General features: G+C 50.0%; 1 protein-coding gene across 1 annotated transcript in view; it reads left to right on the top strand.

Annotated features, from left to right (window-relative positions):
* The window catches only part of RAPGEF3 (Rap guanine nucleotide exchange factor 3), a gene marked incomplete at its 3' end in the record, with an annotated part of 89,656 nt that overhangs the window by 40,747 nt on the left and 27,225 nt on the right, over positions 1-21,684 (top strand). The window contains exons 4-13 of the mRNA XM_015410213.1: positions 1,545-1,651; positions 3,613-3,734; positions 5,486-5,648; positions 7,230-7,314; positions 11,668-11,728; positions 12,144-12,220; positions 16,017-16,163; positions 18,109-18,224; positions 19,215-19,303; positions 21,171-21,249. Of these exons, the coding sequence (XP_015265699.1) occupies positions 1,545-1,651; positions 3,613-3,734; positions 5,486-5,648; positions 7,230-7,314; positions 11,668-11,728; positions 12,144-12,220; positions 16,017-16,163; positions 18,109-18,224; positions 19,215-19,303; positions 21,171-21,249 (1,046 nt within the window). The remainder of the gene's footprint in view (positions 1-1,544; positions 1,652-3,612; positions 3,735-5,485; positions 5,649-7,229; positions 7,315-11,667; positions 11,729-12,143; positions 12,221-16,016; positions 16,164-18,108; positions 18,225-19,214; positions 19,304-21,170; positions 21,250-21,684) is intronic.

The following is a 21,684-nucleotide window of genomic DNA, read 5'->3' as shown; positions in this document are numbered from 1 at the left end:
GGGGGATCGCGGGGGATCGCAGTTCTCCCGGGTGAGGTACGGGGGGCGGGGCACATGACGAAGCCCCACCCCCTGCTTCCGGTTGCCCCGCTTCCGGCCCTCATTCAGCCAGGAGGAGGCAGGAGAAGAGGGAGGGTAAGTTGCTTCCTCCCTGCCTCTCCCCACCCCTGCCTGCCTGGGGCCAGGGAGGGCCTTCACGGGGCTTCCTTGCACTCCCGCCGGCCTTGCAGGTCCACCGCCGGGCCCTTCATGGGGCTCGGCAGTGGAGCTACAAGGCCGGCGGTGGCGGCCGGGACAGTTGGGGGCGGGGTGTGTGGCCTTATGACACACTTCCGGCGATGTCAGGGGGTGTGGCATATGCTAATGAGTTATGCTAATGAGTTCTACGAAACGACCCCTGGTGTGGCCTATTATGCTAATGAGTTCCTGCTGGGCGTGGCCAACTCAGGAGCCAGCCGGAACTCCGTTCCTGTGCGTTCCTGCCCAAAAATAGCCCTGATTACAAATATGACACATTCAGTCAGTGGTTTTCAGCCTTTCCAGACCCAGGACTCACTGAAAATAAAAGTCATGTGGCAGCAAGAAGGGGGGGGGATTATGATCACACCATTGTGGGCAGCAGACAAAAAAGAGTTTGGTACAAGAAACAGAAAGCAAGCCCCCCGAGGGTCCTGACTAGGTAGAATTGCCACCCTCCAGGTAGAACCTGAGATTTTCCAGAATTACAACTGATCTCCAGACTACGGACATCCATACCCCTGGAGGAAAGGGCTGCTTTGGAGGGTGGACTCTGTGGCATCACACTGCACCGAGGTCCCTCCCCTCCCCAAACCCCACCCTCCCCAGGCTCCACCTCCAAAATCTCCAGGAATTCCCAAACCAGAGTTGTCAACATTATGCTGTGAGAAGACTTTAGGGAGCGGACACTCACCAGAACAGCATCTTCCAATGTCATTTCTGGCCACATGATCAGAAATGATGTCATCGTGTTGTTGGCCACTCTAGCATCCACTCTAAGGTGGAGTTCTGAGCGAATGCAAGAGTGCCCAGTGATGTGGCGATGTCGCTTCTGGTTATGCAGCAGGAAGTGTTCTCATGCTATTGGGGGCGCCATTCCAGTCCCCGCATTTCTCTCCCACTGTTACCAGAGCATGGACGGGCAACAGGGGCAGGAGCAAATGGCAAACCTAGCCCCTTATACCACTGAGTCTAAGAGTCTCTTGCCCCAACCAGTAAAGCTGTTCTTTCAGAGAACAGAGCCAGTTTGGTGTAGTGTGCGGACTCTAATCTGGGAGAACCGGGTTTGATTCCCCACTCCTTCACATGCACCTGCTGGATGACCTTGGGCAAGCCATAGTTCTGTCAGAGCTGTTCTTGGAAGAGCAGTTTCTGTCAGAGTTCTCTCAGCCCCACCTGCCTCACAGGGTGTCTGTTGTGGGGAGGGGGAGGGAAAGGAGTTTGTAAGCCACTCTGAGACTCCCTTGGGTAGTGAAGGGCGGGGTATAAATCCAACCTCTTCTTCTCCTCTCGTTCTTGTTTCCCAGGTATCATCAAACAAAATCCAGAAGGCGGGGAGGCTCCTTGCTGCACACTTAGTAATCACGCACCCAGACCTGATCCGTGATCACAAGCACCACCTCCGGCTTTACAGGTACGAATATTCTTCACCCGGCCTCTGTAGTGACAGATTAGTGTCCTCTAGCTCTGGGCAGCGTCTGTGGACCAAGTTTCCTAAAAGGTGGGGGTGGGGTGCCTGTGGGGAAGAGCTTTGATTTGACTGGGGGCTATCGCAGGAAGGCTTAACCCTCCCTGCTGCTGTTTTCCTGAGAGAATTGGCAGTCTAAGCCAGGGGTGTCAAACATAAGGCCCAGGGGCCAGAACTGGCCCATCCAGGTCTCTTATGCGGCCCACAAGCAACTAGTGCAAGGGAGGGAACAGAAAACTGCTCGGGGGAAAGTGGGCTCCGAGTGTGGCTTCAGCATGGCAGAACAACCTCATCTGCAGCAGTCAAGCTGCATGGGAGTGTCTGCCCAGTGCTGCACTGCCGGCCAGTGTTCCCTCTAAGCCAAGTTAGTGTGAGCTAGCTCACAGTTTTTTAGCCTCTGGCTCACACATTTTTGTCCTAGCTCAGTAAGGATGGCTCCAGAGCAAACTAATTTATGCAGTAGCCAAATGGCTCGCTCACAATTTTAATGCCAGTAGCTCACCAAGTAGGATTCTTGCACACAGGACTCCACGGCTTAGAGGGAGCATTGCCACCGGCTGTCCAGTCCGCCCATCCGGGGTTTCCTTTGCACCCCCCTTCCAGCCCATGGGGCCTTGCCGTGAGGATACACCAACTCAGAGCTTACCAGCTGCTGTCCTTTATACAGTTTATATCTCCTGTACCTGGCGTTACGTTTTACGGCACACGTGGCCCGACCCATCAAAGTGACATTTAGGTCAGATCTGGCCCTCGTCACAAATGAGTTCGACACCTCTGGCCTAAGTGGTTTTGCACCCCAACAGTTCTGCCTACCTCTTTTCCCTAAGAGGGTGTAAAGCAGCTTGGTGATGCCATGTTCCCCAATTAGGACCTGGAACATGGTTGCCAACCTCCAGGTGGTGGCTGGAGATCTCCCGGAATTACAACCGATCTCTAGGCGACAGAGATCAGCCCCCCTGGAGAAAATGACCACTTTGGAAGGTGGACTGTATGGCATTGAACCTCTCTGGGGTCCCTCCCTTCCCCAAACCCTGCCCTCCTCTGGCTCCGCTCTCCAAATCTCCAGGTATCTCCTAACCCAGAGCTGGCAACCCTAATCTGGAATCTTTTGAAGTAAATCAGAGGTCATGGGAGGGGTCAAGCACTCCCCCTCTGCCAACCTTTCCTTGCAGTTTTTTGACAGTCAGAGTTGTGCAGCAGTGGAATCCGCTGCCGACAGAGGTGTTGAGCTCTCCTTCACTGGCAGTCTTCAATCAGCGGCTGGACAAACACTGGTCAGGGATGCTCTAGGCCAGTGATGGCGAACCTTTTAGAGACCGAGTGCCCAAACTGTGACCCAAAACCCACTTATTTATCTCAAAGTGCCAACACGGCAATTTAACCTGAATACTGAGGTTTTACTTTAGAAAAAACAACTCATACATTAACTTAAGATGATCCAAACAAAGTAAGGAAAGCAATCCCAAATGCTTTCATTTACTTAAAATTATTTGGCAGAGAATTCCACACTTTAATGACGGTCTGGGCCTGGCTGGGGCGATGGCACGCATGCCCACAGAGAGGGCTCTGAGTGCCACCTCTGGCACCTGTGCCATAGGTTCGCCACCACTGCTCTAGGCTGATCCTGCATTGAGTAGGGGGTTTGTCCTAGATGGCCTGTAGGGCCCCTTCCCACTCTGTGGTTCTATGATTTATGCCACCTTGGTGAATGCGGTTCTGGTAAGGTAGTTCTCAGATAACGCATAATTTTACTCTACAGACTCTTGGCAGGAGCTGAATCTTCTTCCCTTGAACAGAAGAGAGAAGGCCATGGCTTCACAACTCTCTCCCCTTTGAAATTCAGAAGGGACTCACCCAGGTCTCAAAGGCAGCCGTGAACCCTTCTTCTTGTCTTTTCTTTCTCCCAGGCAGTGCTGCTCTGGCAAGGAGCTAGTGGACGCGCTGCTCAGCGCGGGGCTCTCGGTGCAGACCCGCAGCCAAGCCCTGGGGCTCTGCCAGGTGCTGATGGATGAAGGAGTCTTGGCTCATGGTGAGATCGCATGTCTGGGGTTGCGGGATGGCGCCAGTTCAGCACCCTGCCCTGAAACGGGCTCTCATGGTTCTCCAGACAGCGCTCGCTTATGCTGAATTGACCTAATTAAGCCTGACCTCAGGCTAAAAGGTAGCTTGCCTTCTGAAGCTGGGATATAGCTTGCCCAGCCTCCCAGCTGTGAGGTCACAAGAGACTGCTGACGCATCCTTGATGATGTCATAAACAATCCCTCCTTGCTGAGACGACACTTCAGGGTGATTCTGGTGGTCAGCCCAGTAGCCGGCTTGACCGGCTCTGCCTAAGGGAGAGCTTGCTTGGGACAGTCTTGTGAGGTAGACCAACGTTTTTCACACTCCTACAGAGGGGGAATTGAGCCAGTTGGGGGGCAGCTTTGTCGTATTTTGTAGGGTGGCCAACCTACAGACAGGGCCTGGAAATCTCCCAGTTATTACAACTGATCTCCAGACAGCCAAGTTCCCCTGGAGAAAATGGCTGCTTTGGAGGGTGGACTCTATGGCGTGGTACCCTGCTGAGGCCCCTCCAGCCTGGTGTAGCGGTTAACTGTGCGGACTCTAATCTGGGAGAACGGGGTTTGATTCCCCACTCCTCCACTTGCAGCTGCTGGATGACCTTGGGCAAGCCATAGTTCTGTCAGAGCCGTTCCTGAAAGAGCAGTTCTCTCAGGGCTCTCTCAGCCCCACCTACCTCACAGGGTGTCTGTTGTGGGGAGGGGAAGGGAAAGGAGTTCGTAAGCCACTTTGAGATGCCGAGTGAAGGGCGGGATATAAATCCAATCTCTTCTTCTTCTAGACTTGCCTAGGAAATTGGGGACAGCCTTCCTTGGATAGTGCAAACTTCTCCTTCTCCTTCTCCTTCTCCTTCTCCTTCTCCTTCTCCTCCTCCTCTTTCTCCTCCTCCTTCTCTCCTCAAATCCCACCCTCCTCAGGCTCCACCGTAGACTTTTCAGGATCTAGAGCTAGGATCCAGGATGCATAGGTTTGAATCTCCACTCTCACAGGGTCATTGTTGTAAGGCTAACATGGAGGAGTGGAGAAAGTTGTCAGTGGCTTTGGGTGCCCACTGGGGAGAGAGGCCAGGTATAAGTCCTCTCATCTGGACGGCCCAGGCTAGCTCAGTCTCATCAGCTCTTGGAGGCTAAGCAGAGCCAGCCCTGTTTAGTACTTGGATGGGAGACCACCAAAGGAGCCCAGGGTCGCTACGCAGAGGCAGGCCATGGTCAACCTCCTCCGACCATCTCTTGCCTAGAAAACCCTACGGGGTGGCCATAAGTCAGCTGCGACTTGACGGCGACAACAACAAGAACAAATCCAGGAAACAAATAACAAAGCAAACGTTGGAACCTTGAAGTGTCTCTTGGATCCCATCCCATTGCTGTCTGGATCTCCTTCCCTGTTACTTTCCTCCCTTATCAGCTGCGACTTGACGGCGACAACAACAAGAACAAATCCAGGAAACAAATAACAAAGCAAACGTTGGGACCTTGAAGTGCCTCTTGGATCCCATCCCATCCCTGTCTGGATCGCCTTCCCTGGTACTTCCCTCCCTTACTCTCTGTCTCACTTTATTTCCCCCCTTCACTATTTAGGAAGGCTGCCTAGTTCAGGAGCGAAGCTAGGCTTTAACAGGTGGCACGATGAGGGATTCCAAAACGGATAGGTCGCAACTGGCTGGTCATGTCTCCCCCCAGCATGATTGACATTCTGTGTTCACCTGTCTTCCCCTTCCAGTACGGCAAGAGAGTTATTTCCAAGACCGCGATGCCCAGTTTTTCCGTTTTGTCGCCCTGGAGCCAAGGGCCGGGGACCACGATGGAGAGGAGCTCCTGGAGGCACTGGCGTTGCTCTCCCAGCTGGGCCCGACTGCCTTGCTTACCACCATCCTGCGCAAACCGTGAGTGTTAGCCTTGAACCGGGTGGCAGGCAGGGGAGAAACGGCAAGTTGCGAGGCCCGGCTGGGCACAGGCATAGCCATTTGCAGGGAGCACACAGGGTCCTCTGAAATCCTAGTTTTCCGCCTGCTTCTAAAGAGCAGCTTTCTACTCCCAGTGGATCTGGATCAGGGACAATCCACATGTTCCAAAGTCCTCAGGTCCTACGGTTGCCAATCTCCATGTGGTGACTGGAGATCTCCTGGGATTACAACTAACCTCCAAGTGACAGGGATCAGTTCACCTAGAGAAAGTGGCCGCTTTGGAAGGTGGGCTCCATGGCATTATACCCCACTGACGTCCTTCCCCTGCCCAAACCCCACCCTCCTCAGGCTCCACCCCCAAAATCTCCAAGGATTTCCCAACCCGGAGCTGGCAACCCTATCAGGTCCCCCACGTGTCTGCCCTGCTTCTGTTGACCAGACATGCTTGGGAGTTCCGTACACAGAATGTAAATCCTCGGCTTGTGTGAACCTGATTTGTATCAGGACCACTGCATATAGAGAGATGGGGCTTAAGGCTTTCCTCCCGTGCTCTTTTCCCGTTCATGAAACTCCCAGAGCATGTCTGCTCGATGGACAAAATTGTTGTTTTTGTTTTGTAGGTATGATAGGTCTGGCTTTAATTGTTTCAATGATGGGGGAAGTTTGGTGGTTCTAATGGTTTTAAAATGTGATTTGTATTGTTTACATTTTAATTTAAACCATAAAACAATACAAAATATTAAATTACAGCCCTATTTAAAACAGATTTTGATGCCTAGCAAATTATACAATCTGTACAAATTCTAAAATTTCTAAAGCAAGATGACTATCCCTGACCATCCCGTTCTCGCCCATAATGATGGGGGACATTTGGTGGTTCTAATGGTTTTAAAATGTGATTTGTATTGTTTACATTTTAATTTGTTAGCCACCTTGTGGCCCGTGTGGAGGCAGAAAGGGAAGATATAAATTTTGTAAAATATATAAATAAAAGAAACTGGAACAGACACATCTGCAGACACTAGGATGTTATAATCTAACGCAACCCTTCGTTTCATGATGCTTAGCAGTACCGCATAGTCTTAATGGAGGAACCAGAAACTGCAACAGAAGTTGGGAAGGATATTTTTTATTGATACTGACTGTAGTACATTTTGCATAGGGTTTTTTTTCCTTCTTCCTCTCTCACCTGGAGAAAATGGCAGGGAGAATATGTCATTTGCACAAGTCATTTGAATAACAGTCTGGATTTCAAGGTGGGCGACCGTGTTGGTCTGAAGCAATAGAACAAAGTTGGAGTCCAGTGGGGCACCTTTAAGACCAACAAAGTTCTATTCAAGACGTGAGCTTTCGTGTGCAGGAGCTTCGTCAGACGATGAAACGGAATTACATATCATAGCTGTATATATAGGGGTGGCTTGTTAAATGAGCATGCAGAATAGTGAAGATATTTTAAAAACAGGTCAAAAGAATGACACGCTCGCAGGTAAAATGGCGGGAGGGATACCGGGAGAGGTGTATGTTTCTCGGTGTGTGTTTACCCTGACCTTTCCCCTCCAGCCCTGGCCACCGCACTGACGAGGAGCTTGCACTGATCTTTGAAGAACTCCTGCACATCAAAGCAGTCGCCCATCTCTCCAATTCCGTAAGTGACGGACAGCTCCTTGGACCATTCCTCTCAATGCCTCTTGCTCCATCTATTGGGCAGCACTGCGTATGTCCGATTCACTCCTACCAGTTTCCTCCTTTCCGCCAGTTGCTCTGAGCTTGCCTGTGGGTGTAAAGTGCCGTCAAGTTGCAGATGACCCATGGGCAAGCCCTCAAGGGTTTTTCGTGGCAAAAGATGAACAGAAGTGGTCTGCCATTGCCTGGCTCTGTGTAGCAACCCTGGACTTCCTTGGTGGTCTCCCATCCAAGTACTAATCAGGGCCAACCCTGCTTAGCTTCCAACCTCTGGGCAGGTCAGGGCAAAGAGAAACAGAGGAGGTTTGCCATTGCCTGCCTCTGCGTAGCAACCGTGGACTTCCTTGGAGGTCTCCCATCCGAGTACTAACCAGGGTTCATCTTACTTAGCTTCCAAGCTGTGATGAGATCAGGCTAAGCCTGGGCCATCCAGGACAGAGAAGAGATGAGCAGATGTCGTTTGCCATTGCCTGCCTCTGTGTCATGACCCTGGCCTTCCTTGGAGGTCTCCCGTCCAAGTACTCACCAGGGCTCAGGAAGGGTGGCTCCAGCGCAAACTCATTTATGCAGTAGCCAAATTGCTCACTCACAGCTTTAATGCTAGTAGCTCAAAAAGTAGAATTTTTGCTCACAAGACTCCACAGCTTAGAGGCAGCACTGATGGGGAGTATTTGTTATGTAAAGGAAGCCCCCCCCCCCAGTAAAATCATGAAGTCTGGAGAGTAAAATGTCCTGGCTGCAGCACTTGGATAAATATGGTTATCTGGGCTAATCAAAACTGATCGATGATTGACTTGCATGTGCTGTTTTCTCACAACACCCATCAATCCTGCAGTTGAACTGTGCTGCTTGCTTTAGTGGTCCCTTGGGCAGCGTTTTCCCTTGGAAACCCGCTGCACCTGGGAGAGATTTGCCCCAGCTGCCTTGTGATCAGCTTTTGGCTTTGGACTGTTGCCATTTTGACAAGAGAGAACTTGAAGCTGTGCCAGCACAGTCCCTTGTGGTCGGAGTGTGTGTTTAGCCGATAGGAAACCAAATCCCTTCAAAGTCATGTGTGTGGGAGGGGGGCGGAGTTCCTGAACAAGCCACTGCCTTTCCACTGAGCTGCCTTTTATTAACCCTGCCACATTTGAGATAATTACACGTTTGTCAATTTCACGCCGGGCTCACTCATGAGAGCAGGGGATGGATCCAGTAACACCGGCATGGAAGGACTTCTGTCAGCAGAACAGAATTTTCCTTCCTCCCCCAGCCCCACTGCTCTCCTGAAATGTTGCTCCTGGGGGACAGGGGACCCCTTAGGAATGGCGTGAAGGGCAAATCAGCGGGTTGGCAGCAGGAAGAGGGAATCGACGGGAAATAATGCGTCCCCTTCTGGTAGCGAAAAATGTAACTTGGACCCAACCCAGACCATGCACCAGTTTCAAGGTTTTCCATATTAAAAAAAGATTACGTTGCCATCCATATAACCATCCAAAAGTGTGATTGATCTTTGGAAAGCATGTGTTTTAGTATGCAGAAGGCACTAGCTTTGATTCTCAGCACTGCCAGTTAAAGGATTTCTGGTGCCTAGGGTTGCCAGCCTCCAGGTGGGGCCTGGGGATCTCCTGCTTTTACAACTGATCTCCAGCTGACAGAGATTAGCTCCCCTGGAGAAAATGGCTGCTGTGAAGGGTGGACTCTATGGCATTGTGCTATGCTGAGGCCCCTCCCATCCCCAAACCCCTCCCTCTCCTGGCTCCACCCCCGAAGTCTCCAGGTATTTTCCAACCCAGACCTGGCAACCATACTGCTACCAGACCTAGCACTTGTAGGTAATACTGCTGCCAAGTGGGGGACATACCTGGCTAAGCAGGCCATTCCTCAGATAGCGGAGATGACATATCTGGTCCTATCCATAAGATGCAGATTGCAGGCTCAATTTGCCTTGGGGCCATGTCAGGAAGGGAGAATGTATTTAACCCTTCAATCTCCACATAAAACCGAGCTCCCTAGTTTGTTACTGGCATTTTAAGGGGAAAATACACTTTTTTGGAGGTCAAGCCGTTCCTTCCTCCCCCAGCCCCACTGCTCTCCCCTGAAATGTTGCTCCTGGGGGACCCCTTAGGAATGGCGTGAAGGGCAAATCAGCGGGTTTGCAGCAGGAAGAGGGAATCGATGGGAAATTATGCGTCCCCTTCTGGTAGCGAAAAATGTAACTTGGACCCAACCCAGACCATGCACCAGTTTCAAGGTTTTCCATATTAAAAAAAGATTACGTTGCCATCCATATAACCATCCAAAAGTGTGATTGATCTTTGGAAAGCATGTGTTTTAGTATGCAGAAGGCACTAGCTTTGATTCTCAGCACTGCCAGTTAAAGGATTTCTGGTGCCTAGGGTTGCCAGCCTCCAGGTGGGGCCTGGGGATCTCCTGCTTTTACAACTGATCTCCAGCTGACAGAGATTAGCTCCCCTGGAGAAAATGGCTGCTGTGAAGGGTGGACTCTATGGCATTGTGCTATGCTGAGGCCCCTCCCATCCCCAAACCCCTCCCTCTCCTGGCTCCACCCCCGAAGTCTCCAGGTATTTTCCAACCCAGACCTGGCAACCATACTGCTACCAGACCTAGCACTTGTAGGTAATACTGCTGCCAAGTGGGGGACATACCTGGCTAAGCAGGCCATTCCTCAGATAGCGGAGATGACATATCTGGTCCTATCCATAAGATGCAGATTGCAGGCTCGATTTGCCTTGGGGCCATGTCAGGAAGGGAGAATGTATTTAACCCTTCAATCTCCACATAAAACCGAGCTCCCTAGTTTGTTACTGGCATTTTAAGGGGAAAATACACTTTTTTGGAGGTCAAGCCGTTTCTGATAGATGACTGAGAGCTGTTCTCTCATCAGCAGTTCTCAAAAGATCTCTCTCAGCCCCACCTACCTCACAGGGTGTCTGTTGTGGGGAGGGAAAGGAAAAGGACATTGTGAACTGCTCTGAGACTGCTTCGGATAGTGAAGGGAGGGGTATAATCTCCAATCTCCTACTCCTTTAAAACACTAATAACAAAGCAGGAAACTTGGTCTTGAACAGCGGAAGCCAAAGAGCTAAACTTCCTGTCCTTTCCCTGGACTGTCCCAAGGCAAGCTGAGGTTTCATGAGCCTGCCATTTGCATTTTGTAGATGGGAGAAGACACACAATCTTCCTCTTCACTAAACCAGTCGGCAAGCACTTTGCCTCCAGGAGCAGTCTGCCATTTGCCCCTGGAAACCTCCTATACACGTCTGGGCAATCAAAGCTGTCTTGCTTCTGAAGACAGAAGTCTCATTCTGAGCTGTACACACGCGTCGCAGGAAGGGAGAATGTATTTAACCCTTCAAACTCCACGCAAAACTGAGCACCCTAGTTTGTTAGTGGCATTTTAAGGGGGAAATACACTTTTTTGGAGGCCAAGCCATTTCTGATAGATGACTGAGAGCTGTTCTCTCATCAGCAGTTCTCGAAAGATCTCTCTCAGCGCATCGAACCAGGGACCTTCCTCCATGCAAAGCAAAGGCTCGTCCCCTGAGCCACAGCCCCCCATATCAATATGGTTGCACAAGCTGGCCCTTCAGCATGGAATGGGGAGGACCATAAAGTCCCTCTCTGGGTGCAATGGTGGAATGCCAAGGGAGATACAGGCCCCCAGTGGCCAAGTTGTTGCGAGCCAGTTACTTACACACAGTTCCAGCCTTTGCATGGGACTCGAACAGCAACACAGCAGCCAGTTCTCTCTTTACCTGTCACAAGAGAGAGAGAGAGCCAGTGAGTATGGAACGTTGCCTATGTAGCTGGACCACATGTGGGGTAAAGGGGAGCAAGGCCAGATGTCGCTTTGGAGATGGAGGTCAGTGATACAAGGCAGAGGACAAGGCATGCATTGGACGCACAGAGAGTAAGGCTGATTTCGCACTAGAGCTGCCTCGCGGTTGCGCTGCCGTTTGCCCCGACACTATTGGTCAATTTCACACCCGAAGCTGCGGGGCTGTGATCAAAAAACAGGATCACGAAACTGCGGGGGAAATCGGGCGAAGCCGCGAGTCAAAATGCAGCCCCGCAGCTTCGGGTGTGAAATTGACCAATAGTGTCGGGGCAAACGGCAGCGCAACCGCGAGGCAGCTCTAGTGCGAAATCAGCCTTACTCTCTGTGCGTCCAATGCATGCCTTGTCCTCTGCCTTGTATCACTGACCTCCATCTCCAAAGCGACATCTGGCCTTGCTCCCCTTTACCCCACATGTGGTCCAGCTACATAGGCAACGTTCCATACTCACTGGCTCTCTCTCTCTCTTGTGACAGGTAAAGAGAGAACTGGCTGCTGTGTTGCTGTTCGAGTCCCATGCAAAGGCTGGAACTGTGTGTAAGTAACTGGCTCGCAACAACTTGGCCACTGGGGGCCTGTATCTCCCTTGGCATTCCACCATTGCACCCAGAGAGGGACTTTATGGTCCTCCCCATTCCATGCTGAAGGGCCAGCTTGTGCAACCATATTGATATGGGGGGCTGTGGCTCAGGGGACGAGCCTTTGCTTTGCATGGAGGAAGGTTCCTGGTTCGATGCCTGCCATCTCCAGTTAAAGGACCAAGTAGTAGGTGATGGGAAAGACCACTGCTTGGGACCCTGGAGAGCCTCTGCTCTGGTCAGGTGTGCCTGCTTACAAGTCTTGTCCTTGCGTTGTCCGTGTTCCTTCCTCTTTCTCTTCCATGTCAATTGGCCATGGCTTTGCATATGTCAGAAATGTTGTTCCCAATACACCGTATCTATTTCTTTCACAGTGTTCAGCCAAGGGGACAAGGGCACGTCCTGGTATATCATCTGGAAGGGATCGGTCAATGTTGTCACTCACGACAAGGTGTGTGTTATCTCCTCCCTCATCAAAAGGGCAAGCCTGAAGATCTAGAAACTGTGTACTCCTGATCAGACCACCCCGAGAGGGGGGATCTGTTTGTTTAAATGTTTCCTGTGGTATGAACAGTTAGAGATGGTGTAGTGGTTAGAGCTGGGGCAGGCAGCTCCCAGCATGAATGCCAAAGAGCTGCCCACTGACCCATCTTCTTTGGCATGCTGCAAGGCCGACTTCCCACCCAAAAAACTGAGACAAGCTCCTGACCGTGGCGTGGGAGAAGGCAACAGGTGTGGCTAATGTCTGGCTCCACCCAGACCCAGGCAATCACCAGCGTGAACCGAGCATGAATCTCTGCCACTGCCACTGTGGATCAGCTTTCTCTTAGTATGTCTGGCCAAGGACAACCGTTATCTCTTCCTCTACCCCTTGTTTGCCAGCAGACTCTCTCCCATACTGTCTAGCATTGAATAGGGACATCTGAAAGATGCTGTGTCTTCCTGCCACTGAATGCAAATTGGGGGTTTGTAAGCTTCAGTTTGCCTTGGGGCCATGCGGGAAAGAAAGAAGAGGTTTAACCCTTCAGTTGTTTTTTGGTTTCGGTAATCGAAACTAGCATACCAGAATGGTCACAGATTATGCATTTTTTCAGCTCCGTCTCCAACTGAAGAGCCATATTTTTGAACAATTATTACAACTTTTTTACAAAAAGCATGCAACAAACCTAATCATCGCATAATCAAAGCGTAACATACAGAAACAATTAGGGCTTACGTAGGTTAAGGAGCATAGTATTCATTCTAGGTTTTACCAGCAGTTGGTTCCAAGACGAGCCCAGAAGTGAGGTGCAGTCTATCTTAGTGTTTGAGTTCTTTGGCACCTGCCTCTCCTTTGGGCTCACAGTCCGTTATTGCCCACTTCAGTACAAAATTCTTCGGAGCTCTTCTTTTGACAATACATCCTTCCAGTTTAGTTTTATAAGCCACTGCTGCGTCCTGTCATTAAAAATGTCACACTAAATTTTTGTTAATTTTTACCGACCTTTTACTCCCTATCTCCTGATACTTCTCTAGGCATCGTTCTGTTGACATTCTATTTTCTAACCACTCATAAACCATTGTTTGCTATGACTTGGCCTTAGTTTGACTGAAAACAAAGATGTGTACTTTTCTGTGATGGGATTACTGCTTCGGGGCTTTGATCTTCTCTGGTTAGATCTTTCCTAGTTTCAGTAGAGATAACAGGCTAACGTATAGGCGAGGGACTGAAAGTAAGTGAAAGTTGACTCAAATTCATAGTTTATTTATTTACTTACTTCATTTATACTCCGCACTTCTCCCCAAAGCGGCATGTTGCTTTCCTTTTCTCCATTTTATCCTCACAACTACCAGTTGCGGTCACACGTACAAGATAACGTGGGGGGGAAGCGAAGCTATTTCCTCCAGAGGAAATTGACCCGCAGTTGCACTATCACACAGTCCTTTGAAGCTGCGGGCACAGCTCGCCACTGCGTGATCAGACCCAACCACGGGTGAGTCGGGGTGGTGGTGGTTGCCATTTGTTTCTGATTCGCTTACACGGGGGATTGATGAATTGCGTCTCCGCACTGAGGGCTTCCTATGGCAATATGTGATAATGCACATACTGAGAAGGGGGAAAAACCAACGGCACGGGGTTGGGATGGCCTGATCAGACCATCCTGACGCCATGAGAGCGCGCTAGAGCGATCACAAAGTCTGTCTGTGGCCCATGGCAACCCGTTTGCTACTGGACTTTCCTCAGTGTCTTTTAACTCTACTTCTGTGGTGGAGCAAAACGGGTTGCCGATGGCTGGGGGGCGCTTCCCAGATGTTCACGTCTGATCGCGCCCTTTAAAATCTGCCTGGCATTTGCGCCTATTGCATGGCTAATTGTGCGTGTGATCACACCCAGCCTTTTGTTTGTTGGAAAAGGCAATGTCTGGTGTACAGAAAGGAGAAGAAGACCGTTGGATAGGATAGTAATATCAGCACCTTCTCTCCTCTTAAGTGTCATTTCTTGTCCATCTCCAGATTGCTACTCTAGGGCAATTTCCCCCTTCTCAGGAGTACCACACTCAGTCTTACTCTCTCTCTCAGCTAGAGATGTAGTTAGGAATCTATCTCTGTCTCTCCTCTTTATCAAGCATGTTAGTTCCTAAATAAACCTTTATCTACTATTCAGTCTTTAATCAGGAGCTGCGGTGGCTCAAGTGGTTAAGACGCTGAACTGCAGGCTGTGGAAGGTCGGTAGTTCAGCAGTTCGAGACCCGGGTGCCGCATGACGGAGTGAGCTCCCATCTCTAGTTTCAGCTCCTGCCAACCTAGCAGTTCGAAAGCAAGACATTGCAAGTAGATAAATAGGTACCACTTCGGTGGGAAGGTAACAGTGTTCCGTGTGCCTTGGTGTTTAGTCATGCCGGCCACATGACCACGGAAACGTCTTCGGACAGTGCTGGCTCTTCAGCTTTGAAACGGAGATGAGCACTGCAACCCTAGAGTCAGATTCGACTGGCTTTCGAGCAAGGGAACCTTTACCTTTTTAACTCTTTAATCAGGGTGTGCACCATTGCTGTGTTAATTACTCTGCCAACATTGTTGAGAGTATGTGACTGGCCCAAGGTCACCCAGGGAGCTCCCGTGGCCGAGCGGGGATTTGAACCTGGGTCTCCTAGGCCCTAGTCTAATTCTCTAACCACCACACCATGCTGGCTCATATGAATATCCACAAACCTCTGTGTACATAGTCTCTGTCCTTGGAGGAAGGCCGGGGTAATAGCATGCAATTATTATTTTATTCTGGTTTTAACAGGAAATGTGTTTTAACTTTTATTGTAAGCCACCTTGAACCATGAGGAAAAATGGGGTATAAATGTTTAAATAAATAAAATTGGATAAGCATGGCGTGCGGGAGAAGAGGCAGGACAGTTCTGCAGGTGCACCTGTTTACCTGAAAGGCAGACTAAGTTTTTTTCCTAAGACGTGTCATCAAGAAAAATAGGGGGTGTCTTCACTTTGTACACGAGTTACAGGTATGTACAGTAATTTTTTTTGGGGGAAAACCCTTTTGTATATAAGCTTTTTGTTTCTAAGGGGTAGGAATCAGCTTATATTCAGTGTCGTCTTCCTTCTGGTTAAATTTGGCTTACTTATATACAATACAGCACCATATATCTGTAACAGAATATAATATTCCTCCAAAGGATAGTGTAGGGTGCCACTAAATTTTATGATACAAGCAAAGGGTTACCAAAGCTGTATATGCCTTGTAACCCCTATGGCAGCAAGGGGGCATTTTTAGGGGGAATCATAGGGACAGGATAGTGCTAAACCTTTTTTCCACCCACTAATTCACTCAGTAACCCTTCCTCCCAGGCCATTTTTCACCTGTTTCCCCTCCCCAGGAGGTTCCAAGACCAGAACTCATCCTAGTGGGTATTTAGGGAACAGACAAAATGGCAGTGAGGAGGGGTGGCGGGGAAACCTTAATCTGGAAACGAATGTTCTCCAGGACAACATTGACTAGATAATTTTTATTTACTTCATTTATACTTGCACTTCCTCCCCGATGGGGACCCTAAGTGGCTTACGTCGTCCCCCTGCCCTCCGTGTTCTCCTGACACTGTGAGTTGGCTTAGGTTGAGAGAGAGCGACCAGTCCAAGGTCACCCAGTGAGGTTCCAAGACACAAATGGGGATTCGAACCCGGGTCTCCCTGATCCTAGTCCGAGAGTCTAACCACTACGCCACACTGGGTCTCTATAACGGGCTGGTGTGTTCACTTTCCAGGGATTAGTGTCCACCCTCCACGAGGGCGATGACTTTGGGCAGCTGGCACTGGTGAACGACGCCCCCCGGGCAGCCACCATCCTCCTCCGCGAAGACAACTGCCACTTCCTGCGTGTGGACAAGCGGGACTTCAATCGTATCCTCAAGGTGAGCCTGGGAATGGGTCAGCAGTGGCTTGGAAAGTCCTTCTTTTCTGAGATGGCGCACAGCTCCTGGTAGTCTAGGACCTGGCGAGGGTGCTTGGCTCAAGCGGGACGAACCTGTGGGCATGTAGAGCCTCGTATCTTGATATGCACTTACGTTTGTGGCCTTTCTGGCAACTTTGTGTGGACGCCACCTTTGGAAAAGCAATGGGAGCTACGCAGAGAACTGTTTCTGTGTGGAAACAGCCATAGTGGCAGTAACCTCTCATTGCGGGGGCTCGACTATAGGCACTGTTGGAAGTGGAGTACATGCTGTCCCCTGCCTCAGCCTTCAGAGACAGCGCCATAGATTTAGAGACAGATAGAGAGGTCAGGGCACACAGAGCATCCTTTCCTGCCTGCTATCTGATACTATATTTTGAAGTCGAATGCTATTCTTAGGGACAAGACTTCCTTCCTTCTGGCTTGACTCCACCTCTCTCGCACACACAAAGGTCCTTCCTGCACTGACAGCTGGCGCTGGAGAATCTGAGGAGTCAAGCCTTAAGGGTTGATTTCACAGTCACACGGATTCCCTCTGCACTGGTTCCCCCCCCCCTCTGGTTTATTTATTTGTGTATTGTGTATGCATTCTGCATCTGCAAGCCAAACCCACACTTTTTTTTGAGCTAACTTGCTGCCAACCCCTCCCTCCCTCCTTCCCTCCCTCCGTGATTCTGCAAAAAGAAAGGGAAGGGAGGGGGAAATCCAGGCAAGACCGACACATTCGGGAGCAGGGAATCCCCTAGTCCAGTGGTGGCGAACCTATGGCACGGGTGCCAGAGGTGGCACTCAGAGCCCTCTCAGTGGGCACGCGTGCCATCGCCCCAGCCAGGCCCAGACCATCATTAAAGTGTCGAATTCTCTGCCAAATAATTTTAAGTAAATGAAAGCATTTGGGATTGCTTTCCTTACTTTGTTTGGATCATCTTAAGTTAATGTATGAGTTGTTTTTTCTAAAGTAAAACCTCAGCATTCAGGTTAAATCGCCATGTTGGCACTTTGCGATAAATAAGTGGGTTTTGGGTCGCAGTTTGGGCACTCGGTCTCTAAAAGGTTCGCCATCACTGCCCTAGTCCTTTATATTTACTGATTCCTTCTTATGGCTTTTTAAAAGTTTGCCTGAGTGGGAAGACACATCCTCTTTTGTCTTTGGAGAAGGAGAGAAAGAAAACTGAACAGGGAGGGAGAGTCAAGCTAAAGAGAGAGAGGTGGAAATGGGGGAGGGCCGTGGGCAGCAATACTCACAGAGACAAGTCTACTTCAAAAAGCAATTTGATGAAAGCAGATGAGAACAAAGAATCACAGCAAAAGGAGTTTTGGTAGCTGTGGGGCAACAGTGTGCTGGAAGCAGTCTGAATGCAGATTCCTGCAAAACAAATGCCGAAACGAGAGGAAGCCCTGACACAAACTGGAAGTGAAAGCGGGAGGGAATGCAGAAAGGAAGAATAGGACGCACTGAGAAACCAAGGTGAAGTGCAGATGCAGAAAGGGCCAAAGAAGGAGCACACGCTCTCCATCTTTGCCACCATGGATGCAGGACAGGCATACTCTATCCGCATCCCTCTAGCTAGTTAGATTAGATCCTATCCCTGTCTCGCAACCTGCACTGTTTAGAATGTAGTTACTTGAATAAAGGATTCTTATTAGTTTGAAACTGACAAGTGGCTCTAACTCTGTAAGTTTGCTAGCGCACATACACTACTGATAAGCTGCTGCTGCGTGTAAGCCTCTTGTACTCTGCTGCGTAGGAATTCCTGGCTGTACCATACCAATGAATCTAACAGGCACGTCCTTTACTGAAGGAGGCCCACAATGACCAGAACGGAGAATCTCTTGCTAACAGTTGATGGGCAGCTTCAGCAGGCGAGTGGGCCACCTGATTCACTCGTCTCTGCTTTCCTTCCTAGGATGTCGAAGCCAACACCCTGCGGCTGAAGGAGCATGGGAAGGTGGTGCTAGTTCTGGAGAAGAATTCGCAAGGCGGTAGCTCCAGTCACCTTCCTGGGACTCCAGGGAGCAGTAGGTACAGCGGTTTGTCACCATCAGCTCCCTGCTCTCTCCTGGAGGCAGACACAGCTTCTTTCACATAGGCGCGGCTGCATGCATGAGCTTTCCCGTTTCTGTCTTCCCTGTGAAATAACGTAAGGGAGTGATCCTAAGCAGGCCTACTGTAAAGTAATCCCTGTGCTTTCCAATAGGGTTTACTCTTAGGAAAGCATCCGTAGGATTGCACTGTTAGACTACTGTCTTTGCTGGTGGCTGCATAACCAGCTCAACCAATCTGCTACAGCATCTTTTTTTAACAGGATGCAATGGGGGGGGGGTTTGCTGTCAAATGCCAGCTGAAATTTTATTTGTAGCAAAATCTCTGGTTCTCCTGATGCAAACTGGTGCTCTGGAGTTACAGGAACACTTCTCTCTTCCTTCAGAAAGCTCCTCCATGCAAACAGTTCTGGTGTCAATAATTTAGGGTTGTTCCTCTGCACGTTTATTTTGCCCACAGGTACACTGCATCATGTGTTTTGTAGTCTAAAGGCTGCATGCGCTTACTGGCTGTGTATGTGGGTATTCACAGCTACAGTACACTGCTTCTGTGAGCAAAGCAGACATTAATGTGAATGACGCTAATTGCCTGGGTGTCAGACTATGCCACCCATGATGCAGTAGGACTGTGAGAGGAACAAACACACAGGGAAGCAGTTGGGACCTGCGACTGTGAACTAAGCAACTGTCAGCGCAGGAAGTATAGAAATGTAGATGAGACATATGAATTTTGACAGGGCAGTATGCATTTTTAGTATGCATTTTTTTAACAGTCATCTGACTTGGGAAAAGATACTTATACATCGACTGTTTGAAAGAGCTTCCCACATGCAAAACTATGTATATTGACAGTCAAAATCAGGCAACGACATAAAGGAGGACCCCAAAGTTTTCCTGCGAGGTACAGCTCAGATACATATCTCTGTTAGTCATGTGATCAGAGACCTCCTTGCCTTGTTCTCTGCCTCAGATACACAGTTATGGCTGGGCCCCCTGAAAAGATTCTGGATTATCTGCTGGAAACCATGCGTTCAGACTCGACGCTCTCTGACCCCGTAGGTAAGTATAGAGCCACTTGAAGGGAGGGGCCAGCAGTGAGGAGTCCTCAGTCAAGTGGCAAGCCAGTCTAGGGCTGAGAACACAGGAAGCAGCCTTGTAAGGAGGAGATTTTAGTGCAGGGCTGGTGCCCTAGTTGTAGCAGCTGCAATGGCCCAGACTAGACCAGTCTCATCAGAGTTCAGAAGCTAAGCAGGGTTGGTACTTGAATGGGAGACCACCAAGGAAGACTCTGCAGAGGAAGGCAGTGGCAAAAACCATCTCTCTGACGGCATATTGAAATGTATGGTGGACAAGATGACAGCCTGGTATAGTAAATGAAGTAGATCAACCTGATCTAAGGTGACAGTTAAGGTGTCATGTGGCATGTCACCAGGTCCAGGATTGCATCAAGGTTGCATCAGCCAAGTTACTGTCACCATGAGTCAGCACTAGGACTCTGATTGGTGCTGAGATGTATATAATGAGTACAGTCTGTATATGGGCATTCACTCTGGTGAATGGAGTTATATGCGGAGCACTTTGCTGGATTGCCTAATGAATTGGGAACTGCAAATGCTGATGGACTGTATGTAAATATCCTTGTAAATAAACCACTGTATATAGTCAGCACTAGCCAACCTGGATTGTGTGTGATTATTGGCGCTTCCAATACGCTGACAGGGTTATGGGCCCAGCGTTGCGCTAAGAAGCTGACTACAGTTGGTATAGCCTGCACTGAGCTGTGGAGTCTTTGCCTGCGTGGAATTGGTGAGCTCCGGATACCCCATGAGGTGGGACTTCATGGGGTCGCCATAAGTCAGTTGCAACTCAACAGCACACTTCACTTTTGTGCCTAGCTAAATCCTCTGGGATTCTGCTGAGCTTCCCTGCCCCATTTAGTTCATTAGAGGTGGCATCTTTGCATGTATGGCCCTTGGTGCCGGAGAGGCTGGAGCTCCACCTGTGCTGTTCTGGCTAACCCTCTCTCAGAAAACGGACGGAGGCAGACATAAGAACAGAAGAGAAGCCAATGTTGGATCAGGCCAGCGGCCCATCCAACACTCGGTCACACAGTGGCCAAAAATACCAGGGGCCATCAGGAGGTCCAGCAGTGGGGACAGGTCTGTTGAATCGCCTGCTGTGAACCTGAGTTCTGGATGAAGACAGTGTGAATGCATATCTCCTATGCTTGCTAGTAGTAGATAAAGGGTTATATCCAACCATCCCTGCACTTTGCAGAGTGGGATTTTCCCACTGCAGTACACTTAGTCGTCCCCCCAACATGTTGTGCATGGGGGTAGGGTTTCCAGCCCCCTGCCGGAGACGGGGGATCCCCCACCCTCGGGCCCTGCCCCCTGCTGCCAATCAGATGGCTGGCAGGGGGAATTGCCCGGAGCAGGATGGAGGCCCAGGCTATGTTGCTGGCAACATGGTGATGTCACTTCCAGCGTTTTCTGGAACTCATGTCATCATGTCGGCAACGTCCAGGTGATGCTCTGGTATGTGGGCAAACCATTCTATGGTAGAAGCCATTTTTACCCAAACACCAGAGCATCACTTGGACGGCACGTTATGATGTCACTTCCAGTACATGCTGGAAGTGATGTCGCCACATCGCCGGCGACATAGCCTGGGCCTCCCTCCTGCTCCTGGTAAGTCACCACCCACCCCCTGCTGGTTGCCAGGAGGGAACTGGCAACCCTACACGGGGGCCAGCAGAACCTGAAAAACAGCAGGAGGGTCTGCAGCAGGAGGGGGCGGAATGGGCTGCCCCTTCTTCTGAGGATTCAAGTGCCTTTAGGTCTTTCGAACTCTGTGGCTGGAAACATGCCCGTGTATCCTATGCTGGAATCCATGTTTCACGACGACTTCTTGGCTTGCTTTGCAGACACCTTCCTTGGAGATTTTCTCTTGACGCACAACGTGTTCATGCCTACACCACAGCTGTGCAGAATTCTGCTCGAACAATATCCTTCATCGCTTGGATTCGGACTTGAGAGCACTCGAATTGGCAGGAAATTTTCATTAGAGTCCTTTCTTATAGTGGGCTGCTAGCAAATGTCATTAGAACACCCTCCGCAAGATCCTTCCACCTGTGAATGGGTAAATGGCAGGGTAGCAGCAACATTCTTCAGTGGCCAGCTTTGGTCAAAGGATTAGGGTTACCCAGGGGTCATTTTGTCGAAAAAGAGGTGCAGGAGCTCATTAGCATAACTCATTAGCATATGCCACACCGCCTGAAATCACTGGAAGTGTGTCTGAAGGCAACACCCACTGCTCAGGCTCCACTGGACTGTTTTGGATTGCTGGCTATTTGGGGGGGGGGGGATATGCAGATCTGTCCTCACAGAGGAGGGGGAGCTTGTACCTGAATAAAACTTGGTCTTAAAGCTGCCACTGGA

This window comes from Gekko japonicus, unplaced genomic scaffold (assembly GCF_001447785.1).
Source record: "Gekko japonicus isolate JY-2015 unplaced genomic scaffold, Gekko_japonicus_V1.1 scaffold996, whole genome shotgun sequence".
Lineage (NCBI taxonomy): Eukaryota > Metazoa > Chordata > Lepidosauria > Squamata > Gekkonidae > Gekko > Gekko japonicus.
Note: the sequence above shows the minus strand (reverse complement) of the source record. Positions and strands in the feature narration are given on the sequence as shown.